The sequence below is a fragment of the Bemisia tabaci genome, chromosome 4 (assembly GCF_918797505.1).
Source record: "Bemisia tabaci chromosome 4, PGI_BMITA_v3".
Classification (NCBI taxonomy): Eukaryota; Metazoa; Arthropoda; class Insecta; order Hemiptera; family Aleyrodidae; genus Bemisia; species Bemisia tabaci.
This window is the reverse complement of record NC_092796.1, coordinates 58,671,554-58,687,664: the sequence shown is the minus strand read 5'-3', so window position 1 is coordinate 58,687,664 and position 16,111 is coordinate 58,671,554. Positions and strand designations below refer to the sequence as shown.

The 16,111-nt window shown below is 37.4% G+C and overlaps 2 protein-coding genes across 3 annotated transcripts in view; one reads left to right on the top strand and one right to left on the bottom strand.

Moving 5' to 3' along the window:
* The window catches only part of LOC109042616 (aminopeptidase N), a 58,140-nt gene extending 53,610 nt beyond the window's left edge, over window positions 1-4,530 (top strand). For both annotated transcript variants that reach the window (XM_019059482.2, XM_072300163.1), the window contains exons 16-17: window positions 1,793-1,874; window positions 3,337-4,530. In XM_019059482.2, coding sequence (XP_018915027.2) covers window positions 1,793-1,874; window positions 3,337-3,495 — 241 coding nt within the window. In that variant the 3' untranslated portion in view covers window positions 3,496-4,530. The remainder of the gene's footprint in view (window positions 1-1,792; window positions 1,875-3,336) is intronic.
* A 735-nt stretch (window positions 4,531-5,265) lies between these two features.
* Window positions 5,266-14,466, bottom strand: LOC109042641 (BTB/POZ domain-containing protein 2). Its single transcript, XM_019059515.2, has 7 exons — window positions 14,149-14,466; window positions 12,368-12,627; window positions 11,303-11,459; window positions 10,090-10,268; window positions 8,199-8,642; window positions 6,518-6,752; window positions 5,266-5,824 (listed from the first exon to the last, which is right to left on the bottom strand). Exons 2-7 carry the CDS (start codon window positions 12,619-12,621, stop codon window positions 5,663-5,665), a joined length of 1,431 nt encoding a protein of 476 aa, XP_018915060.2. The 5' UTR covers window positions 12,622-12,627; window positions 14,149-14,466; the 3' UTR covers window positions 5,266-5,662.
* Between the last annotated feature and the right edge of the window lie 1,645 nt (window positions 14,467-16,111).

Sequence of the window (16,111 nt, the reverse complement as noted above, 5' to 3'; positions counted from 1 at the left end):
TCGACAAATGCGGAGGAATATTATTTTGAAAAGTTGATAAGATTGTGTTTGATCTCTCCGCCCTATTTCGAAGATGAGAGTGCAGGCGGCTGAAGCAGATTGCGTATTTTAAGTCCTTTGGTTCGGTCATCGTATTCTGAAGTGAAACTGAAAGAGTCGCCGTTTACAAGATCGCAACTTTCTCAAAAGCGGTTGTGAAAAGTTTTGCACGGATATAATGAGCTTTCTTTGATTAACTATTAATAATCGAAATTGAAGAAAAGGTAATTAGTCCACTAGTCCATTAGGAAAGCGTAAATCATGAATGGATGAAGCATCGATGACCAACGAAATCTTATCTGATAAGGAAGTTTAAGGGTGAAACCCTTTTTTCAGTGGTGAAATGATCCAAATCCACTTTCAAGTTTAAAATACTAATTGCAAAAATGCGTATCTCCCGATGAAGCGTCGATTCTTGGTGCCGAAAACGTGAATCTCGGCATTTCTGCCGTATTTTCTAACAGTTCGAGAAATTTTATTGAAACTGCTGATGGAGTTTGGAAAAACATCTTATTCTTGCTATCCTCAAGAATTATTACCCTTCTATCGACAATAAAGAGGAATGCAGTCAGTTTTTTTCCCCCTCCTGGAAAATCGTGTTTATCGAAAACTTGACCCTGAAAAATCGAACTGGAAATTCGATCCAACCTGAAATCCGACCCATCCCAAAATTCCAATTCACTAGAACCGTTATCCATCCATATATGACGTGACCGGAAATTAACCCAACTGGAAACTGTTTCCAGCCGGTAACGTGTCCCTGTCGAAAATTTGACTCGACTGAAAAATTGATTAGATCGGAAATCTGACCGACCGGAAACCACAATCAACGGGATTCGTTATCCACCCGAAATTTCACTTGACCGGTAATCGAAAATCTTAATTTCTACTCGACCGGAAATGTGCCCCAATCGAAAACTTGACTCAACTAGAAATCGACCCGACCGGAAATGTGTTCCAACCCAAAATTTGGTCGTTCTCGAATGGAGAATAACCAATTTCAATACCAATATATCATTGATTATCCTAAAAAATCGCAAAAATTCGATAAAAGCGATTGATATATCGACTTGTTAACGTTAAAAATCGATTCTACATGAAAAAATATAAGTAGGTGTCGGTGTACTCCAGTCATATTAGGTTCATTTAGTCATCCATGAATCAAAAATGAACAATTTCAATCTAAAAAAATCGTCGATTTTCCGTAAAGGATCTTAAAAAATCGATATAACCGATCGATATATCGACACGTCAACATTAAAACTCAATTTTGCGTGTAAAAATACGTAGGAACCGGTGTGTATAACATGTGTAAACAACGATAGCAACCCCGTGGACACATCAATTTAACAAGAAAATAACGAAAAATAAGGCCGAAGTTTGACCCCTTTGCCCCCCCCCCTCCGTAGCTCCAAAACGGTTCCTTTACTCATCTTGAAATTTTTTCCTGAGTTTTCTGTTATTATGAGCTTCCACTTAAACCTTGGTTCGATGGTCGAATCGAATACCGAAAAAGGGGCAAGATTTTGGAAGGCTCTTTATGAAAATATGTGTACAATATTTTATGACCCTTTAAATCTAATCAACCATGCGCGTGGTGAAAAGAAATTAACATAAAGTACGGTGTAAAGCTGAATTGAAAGACAAAATTTTGAGGGTCATGGAAAATGAGCTTGCGTTATTTGTTTCCTCGTGGAACCCGGCAGAAATGATGATTTTCTAATACCTTTGTATTTATGAATTGATTTTGCAGGAACGGAACGAGAAACTCGCTGCAGGAGACCATTCTCACCTCAGTAACAAAAGGCTTAAACAGTGAACTGCATTTACGTGATGTAAGTACAACAGGGCTCGTGCTCTTTATAACGGGTTTCAATTCCCCTTAATTTCTCATGATTTTTCCCAGAGTGGGCAGACTCAATCGGCTACTGGTTCTGAAGGGGTTTTCTAAGTTAGGAACATTATCGATCGTGTTCACCATGAAATCCTTAGAATTCAAAAGAGCCGTGTCGCATTATGGCAGCGCTGCCAAATGGTGCATATTGCATATTGCATATTGGTGCATATTGCATATTGCATATTGGTGCATATTGCATATTGCATATTGGTGCATTTTGCAGCGCTTTCGAGATTCAACACGGCTCATTTGAACTCAGAAATTTCATAATAAACACGTTTATGAATGCAACGTAGAAAACCCTTGAGAAACACTGCCGCGCCGCGCCACCGTACATGGTGCATTTGAAAGTCAGAGCGCCTGCAATTTTTCGTATATGCAATGCGGACATCCTGAGAACACGAATAGTTGCATCCACACCTATCCATTGAAAAAGCGGGAGCGCCTTCAATTTTTTCAATGTGTCACTCATTGAATTTGTATACCTCGGAGGAACGCCGTATATACATTCGAAAGTTGCCAAATTTTCTTCGATAAAATGTTTATTTTTGGGAAAAATTATGAATATGCTTCATTGAACTTTTCAGACATTTTAGATCTAATTACAAGCAAAATTATCGGAGAAATTGGTAGACAAACATTCAAAACGTTTCCTGAAAATTAGTGATTTGCCAGGGGACATTTGGCAACGCCTGAAGGCTCATACGGCGTTTTTCCTTAGCGCGGCATGCGTGTGTGGTGGTGTAGCGTAATAGTTCAATTAGCGGGACCCGTAATCAGCAAAAACGAGCGAATAATCACAACCCATTGGGATCATCGCTGTTTGCAGAGTGACAAAGAGCACAAAGCCTCCTTCAAAACGGAGGTAGGCAAAAATGGTTACCGGATTGTCGCATAATAGTTGAGCGGAGCCTTCGAACATGCACGAATTAAATAGTGCAAGAGGGCAAACGTTATGTCATTTATTAAAATTGCGCTACCCATACATACAAAGCCGCTTGTCAAGCGCTCTATGATGGCGCTCTACTACACCCAGCCCCTAGCCGCCAATAAGTCCCCTGTCCTCTCAAAAGCCCTTCAGGGAGTTGGGAGGTGACTCCTTTCTTCTAAAAACTCTTGTCAACACCCTTTCTCTGGGCGTCCCCTCCCAAGAGGAGCCCAATCAAGCATCTTCCGTGGCAACCTTCCTTCCATCATTCCGTTAACATGACCATACCAGACAAGCTGTTTGGTCATGACGTTGAATACGATGACATTTTCGACTCTCATGATCCGATCTCTCCTAGAAATTCCCTCCAGAAATCCATCTCCGTTGCTCCTAGCATACCAGTGACCTGTACCGATACCTCTTCGTACATCTTCCGACGCTAGATCACTGGAATTGTTCTTGTATTTTTCAGCTGCTGGATTTTCAAGAGACATACGCGGCCAACCTGTCCGACGCAGCTGTGGCTGCAATTCAAGATGGTATCGACGAAGTCAGACGGAGAACAGAATGGCGGGCCACGAATCTGAATACGATAACGAACTGGTTGAACAAGGACAGCAAGCAAACCTAGAACAGAGCTCCGACTCTTTGCCAACAAGTATTCACTTGGTGAGGCGGTGTCTCTCAAGAAAGCCTCTGTAGGTACCGTGCATCAGTCAGGGCTTCGGTTTAATTCGCTGCTCAAACGTAAATTTTTTTAAAAATAGTTCTACCCATGCTCAACAACTCCTTTCGAATAAGCGATTGTCTTGAAGGCAATAATCGGGAGCAGGCGACAATGCGGATTTTCAAACAAAAATGACTCCTGACGTACAATTCGATGGTCAAAATGCAAAACCACATTTATATCCATTGCGGTGTTTCCAAATTTGCCGCTTTTGTTTTACTTTCCCGAAGAGTTACAAGCAAACTTCCACATTAAATTTAATACAGAATTGTTTGCTGACAGGAATGAAAACCTTTGAGTGTTTGAGAAATTACGTTGAATGGCTTTCCAAAGGAAAAATTAAGGATGGATACAAGATTTTCGGCGTTTTTCGGAAAAAGTGGGGACATAAATTGTACATCAATACACCTATTTTATGAACGGCCTCCGGTGCTCTCCAGATATCAAGTAAATCAGAGGGTTTGACTCAAAAGTGGAATAAAAATAAAAGAAATCATTAATTGTGGCAAAGAAAATTGGGTATTTTTGATCATACCATGAATCATGATCATTCCTACTCATTTTGTAGTTTTTGATTATTACCTTTTTTCAGATCCTGAAGAAACTTAGTATTAGAAATATCATACTGTACTGAAAAATTGACGAGTAGAATAGATAAACCTTCTACTGCTTGAAATTATATCAAGGGAAGTGAAATTGAATTTCCTAAACTAGAAAGTTCAAAGCTTAGTTTCTTAAGAATACCTGTGCTACTATTGCTCAACCTCTGCATCAAAGCCCATTTTAAGTTAGAACTGTCGTGATGCGCCAATAGGAGAGTGAGACCAGATCATTAGGTGCCTATGTAAGATGATTGAAAGCTTGACTATTCTTATTGTAGGTACACTTGTTTCCTTTGAAGATTTTTGAATAATTATACTGTTGTAATGATTGTTACAATGCATTTGATCTTTTTCCTCTTCTTAAACCTTGCTAGGACAGAATGTTAGGAACTTAAAAAAAGTATGATTATAAAGACACACATCTTGATTTATGACAGGTCACATTTTTCCTTACAATGCTATTCTCTTAGAGAAACCAACCCACACTTTTCATGAGGGTATGGGTTTTCTTCATTTATTTGAGAATATCAGGTACTTTTTTGCATTTGCATGCGGAAAGTCTGGTTACTTGAATGGTTGAGTCTCTTATGACAAAAGCAAAATGAAAAAGTTACCTACAAGACTAAATAACATAGAATTATTAATATGTTTAACTTTCTTCATCAGCATTTCATCCAAGGATGTTACACATTTTCAACATGTGTTCTTTTTTCCATCTGTGGAACATAAGACACAAGGTAGATCCAGTTACCTTTATAGTTTAAAGTGGCTCTACTTGAGGTTATGACTGTATGTAAGCGCTCAAAAACCTCCTCAGAAGAGGGATCCAAGCATTTAAATGGAGTACATGAATCGGGCTGGACTGCAACATTGGGTCAGGTTAAAAAAAATTAAGTGGTTTATCCTGATCCTCTGAGGATAAAAAAAAAAGTTCTATCGATGTTCTCAGCATTCTAAACAAACATTTCAAGGAGTTTCTGAATTCAAATACACCTGCACAACATGAAAACCTAAGAGCTTTCATATCTGGTGGAGGGACTATAAGGGCATTCAAACAAAATCAGTAATCAAGTTTTGACTTGAAAAAATATTTATTTTGAGAACAACTTAAAAAATTACGTCAAAGAATACATAAAATGACATTAATATAAAGTCTTTACCAAAAACAAGAGGTCTCTCATTACAAAAATAAGAAAATAGTAAAATTAAATAAACAAAAAACTGAGATAGGTATGTAGTTGTGAGAGGAAGTCATAACATATTACAAACAATCAAAATTCAACATGTCACTAAAATTTGATAATTTTCAGTAAAGGAAAACCACTTAAGCTCAAAAAACTTATTAAATTTTCTCTTCTTCAAGCCACATTCGCAATTTTCTAGCAGAGCAGAGAAAAAATTAAATACTGAGATCAACAATCAAAATTTATAAATTATGAAAATAGGAACATACTCTAGTTATAAGAAGCTTAAGACTCATGGAGGGTTAAATACAGGGCTGGTACCTGTCCCATTTCCACATTCGTTCGGCGCTCGTCAATGGTAGAGAATGTGACAGACACAACTCTGCCACTTGGCAACTCTGTTTTGACCTTTTTATGCCCTTGACATCCGTACAGAGATGGTGGACCCTAGAAACGAAAAAAGAAAAAAAATTACAGATTTCAACAAAACAGACCGTACAGAGGACTTTCACTTTCAAGGGTCTAGATTTAAGCTACCACCATTGCAAGAGTGTTACTAATCCAAAGTACTACTAAACTGCTGTAACTAAATCTGAGTCAGTGGGTGCCATTTTCCCATTTTTTTTGTTGAATTGACGTGGAATGACCCTACTATCAGAGCCAAAGTGACACTGATGACACAGAAAATCAGAAATCTGTGCTGTACTGGTGGTTTCAATTAGACTTGAAATGCGTCTACAATCGCTTATTAGACATAATCAGTGTTGCGCCTGGGAAACTTTGCTTTCTAGGAGATTTTTCCAACTACAGCAAGAGTACTCTGCAAGGTGCAAAATCATGACGTCACCTTGAATCTAATCATGTGATCAACAACTTGTATCTAAAATTGATTTTACACAAACCTTGATTTTTTAGAACTTTTAAGTGGGATTTTCTCTTGGTTGGCATTATCACAAAAGTTAATACTGGGAGAAAACAGCAATCACCTAATACTTTTGTACAACAAAACTGACCCATTATTCTTGAAAGAAATATTCCCAATAAAAAAACCTTCCTAGGAGCATTGAAAAGGGCCTACGAATAAAGCTATATTTTGTTGAGATAAGTTCCTTTTTACTATAGACCAAAAAAAAATTTTACCTCGATTTTTACCCGGATTGAGTACTTCTTGAATGCAGTCAAACTTATTGGTTGCTCGAAAGACACCTTGTATTTTTCATCAGATGACGTCAAATTTAGATATTTTACTTTTCCCAGCAACTCCTTTGTGTTCCGATCAACAACTTCTATTGAGGAGCGATATTCAGCGAAATGTGGGTTTTTTGCCCCATACAGACTTACAGCGTTGAGTTTGACATCGTGATCCACATGAAATCTAAAATTAAAGAAAAATGTGCGTTGATAAAAATAAAATGAATCAGAGAAATAACGCAACATTCAATTACATGCGTTCTTATTGCTAAGATTTTTGAGATGTTAACTCAAATTGATGCAGTATATACATGGATCTTTCCAAAACCTTTGTAAGTGTACGGCCAAAGGTATTAATATAGAAGCTGTAATGGCTTAGTCCGTATGACTATTGATTAATACTCTCACTAAACTCATACTAAAACTCAGAAATTCAAGATAGTGAAAGTGGTACAGTGCTTTCTCATGGTCCTGATTCAAAACGTTTACATATAATTTGACTACCTACGGTATTTAACCATAAAAGTTCGAAATTTGAGGTTCAATTTCCAAAATTCAGAAAGCCAAGATGGTGAAATTGGGTCAGTAAACTCTAGAGGGCTTAATCGCATTTCTACTTTGTCTTTTCTTAAAACTTGAAAATGGTCGCCAAGCCCAAGACAATCATTGAAATTGGTAAGAAAAAGGTATGTTTTTGCTAGTAGATAGATTTGATGCATCAAGTATTCAATGCATCATTGAACTGATTCTTTATCTGGCACCTGCAAGCCTGAGCTGACTGCTTTTTGCTGTTCAATCAGGAATAACAAGATTGAGAAGCAAAAGAAAAAAAACACGCTGTGTTGAAAGCACATGCACTTGTAATGTTCAATGATAGGATGAATCTATTTTGAGAGGTGATAAAACCGGGAAGGGATGTAAAATATTATGGAATTTATTCTTAGGAAATTTCACGAAATTATGTGAAATTATTTGAAACTTTTGAGATGCATTCAGGACGCCAAGAAACGCCTAAAAGCAGTGATAGCTTAATTATGAAATTCTTCACTTCTCTCAACACTCAACTTCATGATGAGGACTTCCTTTCATGTATGACTCTCTTTTCTGTCTGTCTGTATTTCTTTCTTTTCTTTTCCTTTTTTTTTAAACCAAATTGCTGTTGTGCTCTACTTGATGGTTTTTAGCCATTATGTCTACTAATTATGAACATACAATAAAAAATTAGCTGAAAAAGGGGACACCAGGTCCCAAAATTATCTAGACTTGTGGATGCTATTGGTTTAGAAGTTAGGTTGAGACTTAATTCCTGTATACTTTCCACTTATGGCCCCCCTCCCTCCCTCCTTCCCTTGGTACCTCATCAGTATAGCATACAGCTGTATCAGCAAAAAGATCATCTGAAATATTTTCGGAGGTTTAATATTATTAGTCCTGAAAAATACTGACAACTTGCAAATTTTGTGAAATTTATTCAACCTCATTTAAATTTCAGGAAATTTCAAAGTTTTCGATGCTTCAAAAATGCAAGGTGAAAAAATATTTTAGAAGTTAGGGGCCCTTGATCCTTTGTTCTGTTTTGCGTTTGATAAAAATCTTTTGAAGAAAAAGTCTGAAATGGAGAGTAACTTACCCGATCTCATCGTAATCTCGATCATAATCAAGATAAACCCACTTGTTCTTGACTTTTCGAAATCTTTCGACGACGAAATCCTCCTGTTGGCCCGTAATTTTTCCACTGGGACCATCTTCTAATTCTGAATCAGGGATTTCCCCTGGTTCCTTTTCTACATCCATAGAAGAAGCGACAGATTTTGGAGCAGTAGGTGCAAGACGTGGTCCAAAAGCTCGATGTTTGCAGACAAAATTGTTTGAGGAATTATTGACGCCGTTGAAGTATAAGAACAAACTGATAACTTCCTTTTCTGCGAGAAGTTCACTTGCGGCAACTTTCGATGAAAACTCTTCAAGTGTCATTGTGGGGAATCTAATGAGACTAAGAGGTTCCTTGAGAACTAGGCGTTGGTTCTCAACTGTTGAAAATATATTCCTGCGGGTGCATTCAGATCTAGACCATCTAAAAGAGAAAAAAACAAAAAAAAACTTGAGCATTCAGGATAAGGCTTAAAAGTAAGTAAAAAAGTAGATATTAATCCTCGGAGCACGGGTGCAGAATCTTCTTGGCTCCCTTGGTTTCACGCACTTGCTTCCCAGCTTTCCACATTTTGCTCAACAGTTTTCCAAAAAATTTCCCATCAATTTCAAAAGTGAATACCTTAGAGACTTACTACAGCACAGGTTTGTAAAAAGGTCATCGCACTTTGAAATTTCTGAGGAAAAAGGGATTTTTAAAATGGGTAGGGCCAAAAACTTTCTGCATCACTGAGTGGAAGATTTGATGATTTGCTCAGTGAATGAAACCAGTACAGAGATACTCAGTCAAAGAGATCCTTCTTCCTCTCAGCGCTCGAGAATGGGCTGGTAAAACCCATGAAATAACTTCAGGATATTGAAAACTTTCAAAAAAAGAAAACTTCATGGAAAAACCCAGTCAATGTCTGTCCTCTTATGTATTGCTCCTTCCTCTCTCTATCTCCCTCCTCCTCTCGTATAATTGTACATTTCCATCCAGATCAAAGCAGAGATTGCCCGCATGCCTGAGCATCGTACTCTATTTTCACCTGACCCATTCTTGAATGCGGAGAAGACAAGGAATCTCCTTTACTTATTATCGCTGGACTGGCTTCAATCCCTAAACAAACGATCAAAACTCCAACTGCAGATTTGTGAAAACGGTGGTTTGTAGATAGACATGCAAGATATTGCACGCAGTCAGATATGATTTCTGATGAGGACAAATAGACAAGTGCAAGGCAATAAAAAAAATTGGAAGACCGTGAGGGCACCCAATCCCATAAGAGATGCGTAGGGTCCTTTAGGGTTAATTATTTTGGTAGAGTAATACTGCATGATTTCTCTCAATTTCCCCATTACTTGAACTTCTGAAAAAAATAAATTCCATTTTTTGATCTAATTCACTCAAGTACAAAATGACCCATGACTCAGACCCAGCAGCCGGATTGTTGAAACTTTAACTGGCTATGTCGGCACGATAAGACAAGACATAGCCCTATCTGCGCTGTGTAATATATCGATTTTCGATTCTTGTCGTGCCGACATAAATTTCAACAATCAGGCTGCTGTATTCATACTTTCTCACTCCTCCCAAAGCCTGAGAAAGGCTTTTTCATTTTACTTCTCTCTTACCTTTAAAAGGCAAAGGAGTTTCAGAGGAGGATTCCAAACTTCTCTCCTAAAAATTGCTATGAATCAACGGATTCTCAACCAAATGAGTTGAATGAGGGCTCCTAGAAAAGGTAATGAGATTATGTTCTAGCCGATGGGCACCACCATATTTCTAGCTCACTTTTGTTGTGGGCTAATTCAAGTTCAGTGATAAGATTTTTATCATATTTTGAATAAGACCTGACACAAAGAGACGTACAGTGAAGTATAAACCTTACTTGACGATTGCTTGAAACAGATCAATCTCTCGGATTTTCAATGAATCTCGGCACAGTATTTTCAATAAGGTTTTATCATCAACCTTGAGAAAGTCTTCGGATGAAATCGATTCTAGAGTATAGTCATCTATAATTTTGAAGCAATCCTCTTGAACCTCATCACAACCTACTTTGACTGCCTGTGATATAAAAAACAAATAAATGTATGAATATAAATAAAAACAATAAGAACAACAAAAATTCTACTAAGTTGCATAGTAATACAGCTAGCAAACACATTCTGTGATAATTTATGAACATTAGGGGCATATTCGATCCAAATATTACTTGGCTACCTAATAAATGCATGAGTTATTAACACAATCCTTGTTGCTGTAACCTACAGGAGGCTAAAAACCTTTCAACTTTCGAAGAATCCAAAGATGGACAAAACTATACACTACCAGGATCTGTCTTTCTCTGTTCCAGTTCTTTCAACAGTATTGTGTAAATTTTTGCAAAGGAAAATTGATCCAATCTTGGGAACATTTCTGGAATTGTTCTTTCTTCAACATAATGAAAATTAGTTAAAGAAACTATCGTTTGTACCTAACTTTTGATGGTGTAAATAACTGCTACAACTACAAACTACAATTCAAATTATGAACATAAGATGAGATTTAATTGATTTCTTAGTATTGAACATTGCCGTATTGAATCCACGGTGATTAGAATGAGCCTAAAGTGATGGAAATCCGTACCTTTTTTCTATTATGTTCTGCTTGATGATGGTTGCATTTAATGCTCTAAATTTGTTGAAAAGTTTGTGGTACATTTTGTTATTATGATGTTCAGTATATATATATATATATATGTATAAATGCTCTGATGACTACTAAAAAGTCCAAAAGCCTTGAGCAATAAAAAAAAGGTACAAAACATTGTTTTGATTAATTTATTCACTACGGATACAAAATGAGATTTAATACCCAATATCTCAATGGATTAGAGAAACCAATATTGTTGGACGGATTTGGTACATCATGCATTACTGACTTCTTGGGATTTTTATTCTTTGCAGAACAGTGCAGTGAAAATGTAGGAACTATTTGAAGTTATTAATGTCAAAATTTGTCCACTGTTGGGTGAAAGAGGTGAATATAAAATGATGGTTCTGATGGATTGGAATTTCAAAAAATCAAGAAAGGAAGAGATTGATGAAAATAAATCTTACTTGCAATAACAGAGTGAAGACATTACTTGGATTTAAACTATTTTTGAGGAATCCAAGACAACGGTTAGTCAAACCTGGAACACCATATTTTTTTGATAGGTACAATAAGGGGAAAGCTATTTCCTGCTTTAAAACAGCCTCATCGGTGTACAGAAACCTGAAACAAAAAATTGTTGATTTATTTTAGTAAATACATAGGTATGTTGTAAAGTGATCTTTGGGGATTTTTCAGGAAAAAGAACAGTATGAATGAGCTGACAGATGTTTTCATGATAACAGGAATAGTATATGATGCCAGTTTCATTTTTAGGTATTTTCAAGAACAGGGGTACAACGTACTCAATCGAAAAACAACAAACTTACCAGTAGAAATTGTCTTATTCATTAACCTGCATAAGATTCATGCAAAACATTGTGAGAAATTTAGACCGTAAAAAGAGAGGGCAGTTACATGCGTATTCAAAAGAGAAAATGTGTGTTGATGGTTACTTGGCCGACAGGAACTTTTACAGTCTAGAGGTTTTAGCAATGCTGATTTCTTGTATTTCATGATTAGATTGATCTATGCACAGTCACAACTTTAAATGATTTTCAACAACAGATGTATCCTGCTTCAATTAAATTTTTCTAAGTCTATGAAAACATTAAAAACTCAACTGGCAACACCAAAATTCCTGTTGTCATGAAATCATCCTTACAACAGACTGTCAGTGACTCAAGAATGGGAGCTAGGCTATGGTATTCTGCAGATCTGCTGACAGGAAAAGTCCATAAGAAATTTTATCCGTATTCAGAGTCAAATTTTATCCCAAAAACAAACATTTTGTACAAGATTATCTACTTACCCTACGTGGGTCAGTTAAAAATAAAACAGACTTGCAAAGGATTTGAAATAGTTTTTGTGAGGGCAAATAAATATTTTGTTATTGTTCAGGGAACTTTTAGAAACTTGAATATTATATAAATGGTGAAGAAATATAGAAACATTATTCTGAAAATAAATGCAAAATTTCTGCAATGAAACTAATTCGTGTTCTACAGATGTTAAAAAATTGAATAACATACCGGATGAATGCTTCAAAGACTGGAGCCTCCACGTCAGGTACTTCAATGACAGTTAGTATTCCCATGTTATCGACAAACATTCTGTGAAACAACTCACTTCCTGCTGCTAATATTAACTTGTTGGCAGCAAGTTTGGTATTCAAATCTTTGCCAACGATGAAATTTACATTCGAATACATTTTAGATTCAAAAATATGACGCAGCCTTTCAGTCAAACTCTGCTTTTTGAAACGCCAGTCCGTCTTTTCAGCCATTTTAACCTGAAGAAAAAAATAAAAAGAATTGAAGGAACAGAATGTAATAAAGTCTACAAAATACACTGCAAATATGTTTATACTTCAGCAGTGTTAGAAGAACACTCATCTGTTCCTAAAAGGACCCCGCACACCTCTTATGGGAAGCTGCACCACGACCGATTGCCTTCTGACTTATGTTTTTTGATTCTCCTCAAGGTGCTGATCAAAAGTTATAATTGCGCCAACTTTCTACGATGCACCGTTTTCGCAAAAACCTAAGAGAAGATTCAATTATTCGGCGATAAAAAGCCAGAAAGATTCCTCATTTCAGTACTCGAGTGAACAAATCAGGGGAACTCCCGCACTGACCGGCAGTCTTATCTCGGATTCCGCTCGCCGTTTTGCTCGACCATCCAAATCAGATTCTTGAGGAGCATAAGAACAGGAAAGTCTGAACGTCTACCGGGCGAGTGCGGGAGAGAGATAGCCTCTGAGTCGGCAGGTACAGATAAGAAGACGGACAGGCGCTACGTTTTTCCTATTTACATCGGCCTGTCTCAATGCTTTGTTCTTTTTATTCATAGTCGCGAATAATAGAATCTTCTCTTAGGTTTTTTGCGAAAACGGTGCATCGTAGAAAGTTGGCGCAATCATAACTTTTGATCAGCATCTTGAGGAGAATCGAAAAACATAAGTCAGAAGGCAATCGGTCGTGGTGCAGCTTCCCATAAGAGGTGTGCGGGGTCCTTTATAATGCGTATGAAATGTTCCTACTTCTTGACAGTTAAGACCTTAAATGACAGAATTAAAGAATGAGATATAAGATTTGTCATCTAATTCATATGTTTTCTCAGTTCCATCACGAAAATGAACAGGTGCTTGTGTCTTAATCTGAAAATGGATCAAACTATTTGAATCTCTCACGAGTCGTGGTCATCAATCATCCTAAGCATATGAACATTGATCTTGTTTGCTTATCATGGTAATAAAGCTTCAGTTTATGTTCGTTTCCTGACCCATTGGGACACCCCAGCATACTGATCCTCTTTGCTTACACCTCAGTGCAACAACCGCCAAATTTACTGCACAGGAATAGGACCAGGGCTTAGAGTATTCATCAACGTAGCTACCATGATAGAAGTTGCGATGAAAACATGTGATCGTAAAGATTTGACAAAATATCCGTCTAAGGCATCATTTTATTGAAAATTTCCTGGAGGAGGCCCCCATGACCCTTCGAAGCTTGATTTATTCCGATAGAGCTGATATGGGAGCAGGAAAACTCTAGTTGCCTTGGAAAGGACAGATGTCAGATCTGGGCATGCATTAAGTACCTACAAACTGACAAGAGACTGAGAATTCTACTGAAGATTGTTCATTCAAACTTGAGAAGTATAAGTACATACTAATCAAACACTCGATAGTAATTTTGATTATTTTCAGGAGGCAAGCGCACCATGATCAATGATTCTTCATGGTCAACGATAAATTCAGCGTAATACGAAGTAAAAGGTCTAGAAAATAGTTAAGTTCAGTTCTACGAACCCAAAAGGAAGCTGCTTAGATTCCAGAAATTCTCATTAAAAGCTCACGTGCTCACGTGCTCCGTGCACAGGGACCGGGATAGCAAAGAAGAAATAAACGCCGGGATAGTGTCGCAATGTTGACCGAACGGAGCAGGATGAAATCAGGAACTATATCATTCAAATCATTCGGTTTTTACACAAAAACATGCGAAAATGTAGAATGTAAAGAACAATCTTCTGCATTGTAGTGCTAACTTACAATTAGCGCGATAAATGAAAATTAATAACAAAACCAACAAAAACAACAGGTGCGGCTCGCGGGCGGACAATGGGAGGGGAGGGGCGGGGGGGCATAGGGCTCAGGAGGGGACAGGAGGAGAGAGGAGAGAAGTCCCGGGGGAACGAGTTTCCAAAAATTCCTGGAGAATTCCGCGTTTGTGCAGAGTCGTTCCTCTCTGGGGAACAAACCATAATTCAAATTTCTGGCGCCAGATTTGAAAATACGGACATGTCGAGAGCGAGCGCAATATCCTTACCGTACCATTCCTCGTATTGGTAACATCAGTGCTTACTTACAACAATGCGCTAATGACTGTTCCACATCGATCTTTCGTTTGTTGTTTTCGGGTCCGTCGGGACCAGTAAATTCAGCATGATTATTGTTCTCTGCTCTCATTTAATCCTCTACCATAGCTTTATAATTGAGATATGGAGTCAGCAAAAAAAGGCCCTCAGGTACGATGGAGACTGAAGCTAATTAGCACGGTGAAATAAGATCGTTGGTGAAACTGCGAGATTGTGTACCTTGTTCCCGGTTTTCAATTAAGATCTTCATTCTTATTTTATATTATTTCGGAGAAGACCAGACTAACATAGTGGTTCAAGATTTTTATGGAATAATCTTCACACAGAGGAAAAAATCACGGAAGTACTCGAGATAGTAAGCACGTGAAAGTTTCTTATTTAAAAATTATAAGTGTAACAGAAAGTCTGCAACATCCCAGGCCAAGCTACGCATTTTGGCAATTTCACCGGCGATACTAGCGGCCGAACTGTTTCCAGTTTTTAATGCAAAATTTGCTTTACCTTATTTTATGATTTGCATCATTGGTCATGTTCCATGTTTGAAATGAATCGGTGCTAGAGGTGTGACAGTATCAGCAAACTTCATGAATGTTATGCTCCAAGAGACAATTTATAGTTCTCTAACTTCGACCTACATTTTACGGTTCATTTTCCTGTGTCCCTCACGCCACACGAAGCAGAATCAACTCCTTTAGGTAATTTGATAAACACTGTTTCAGTGACTTCACATTATTTGGGAAACAGAAAATGACTCCTGTATTGCTCTATCATTCATTAGTCTTTCAGAATTTCAAAATTTACTGCAAATAAAGGCCCACTTTAAGAGGAAAATATCCCATTCCTGGAAATTAGGAGGGTGGTGGGAAAAAACCGATGTCATTTTTGAGCCCAGCGCTAAATCTAGCACTTATGATAAAAATTGTGGACCTGCAAAATCTAAGTATGTACTATAGACCTTCCCTCTTACTCTTAGGCACTGTTTTTGAAATTTAGTTTAGAATGACAATGCAATTGATATGCCAAAATGATTTACCTGACATTGTTTGAATCAAATGAATACGTGGTTTTTCGTCAAGCAGGGCATATAAATTAATAGAAGACATGGAAAGTTTTGATTTCTCATTCTAGCGTTTATCTTGGTAATTTTGGAATTGCCTACTATAATCCAAATGAAACTTGGACAGCAGACATGCAAATAGATGGTGAAATTTCCAAACGTTTTATCTTATTACGTATCTCCGTTTGCAACATCACAGATTTCAATAGAGAAACAATGCCGATTTTCAATCTAATGTCAATGCCAATTCTTGAAAACTTCGAAAACAGAAAATAGCAAAATTGAGGAACTCCTTCTCACAAAAATTAAATTAAAACTGCGGATGCGTTTTAGAGCTCTT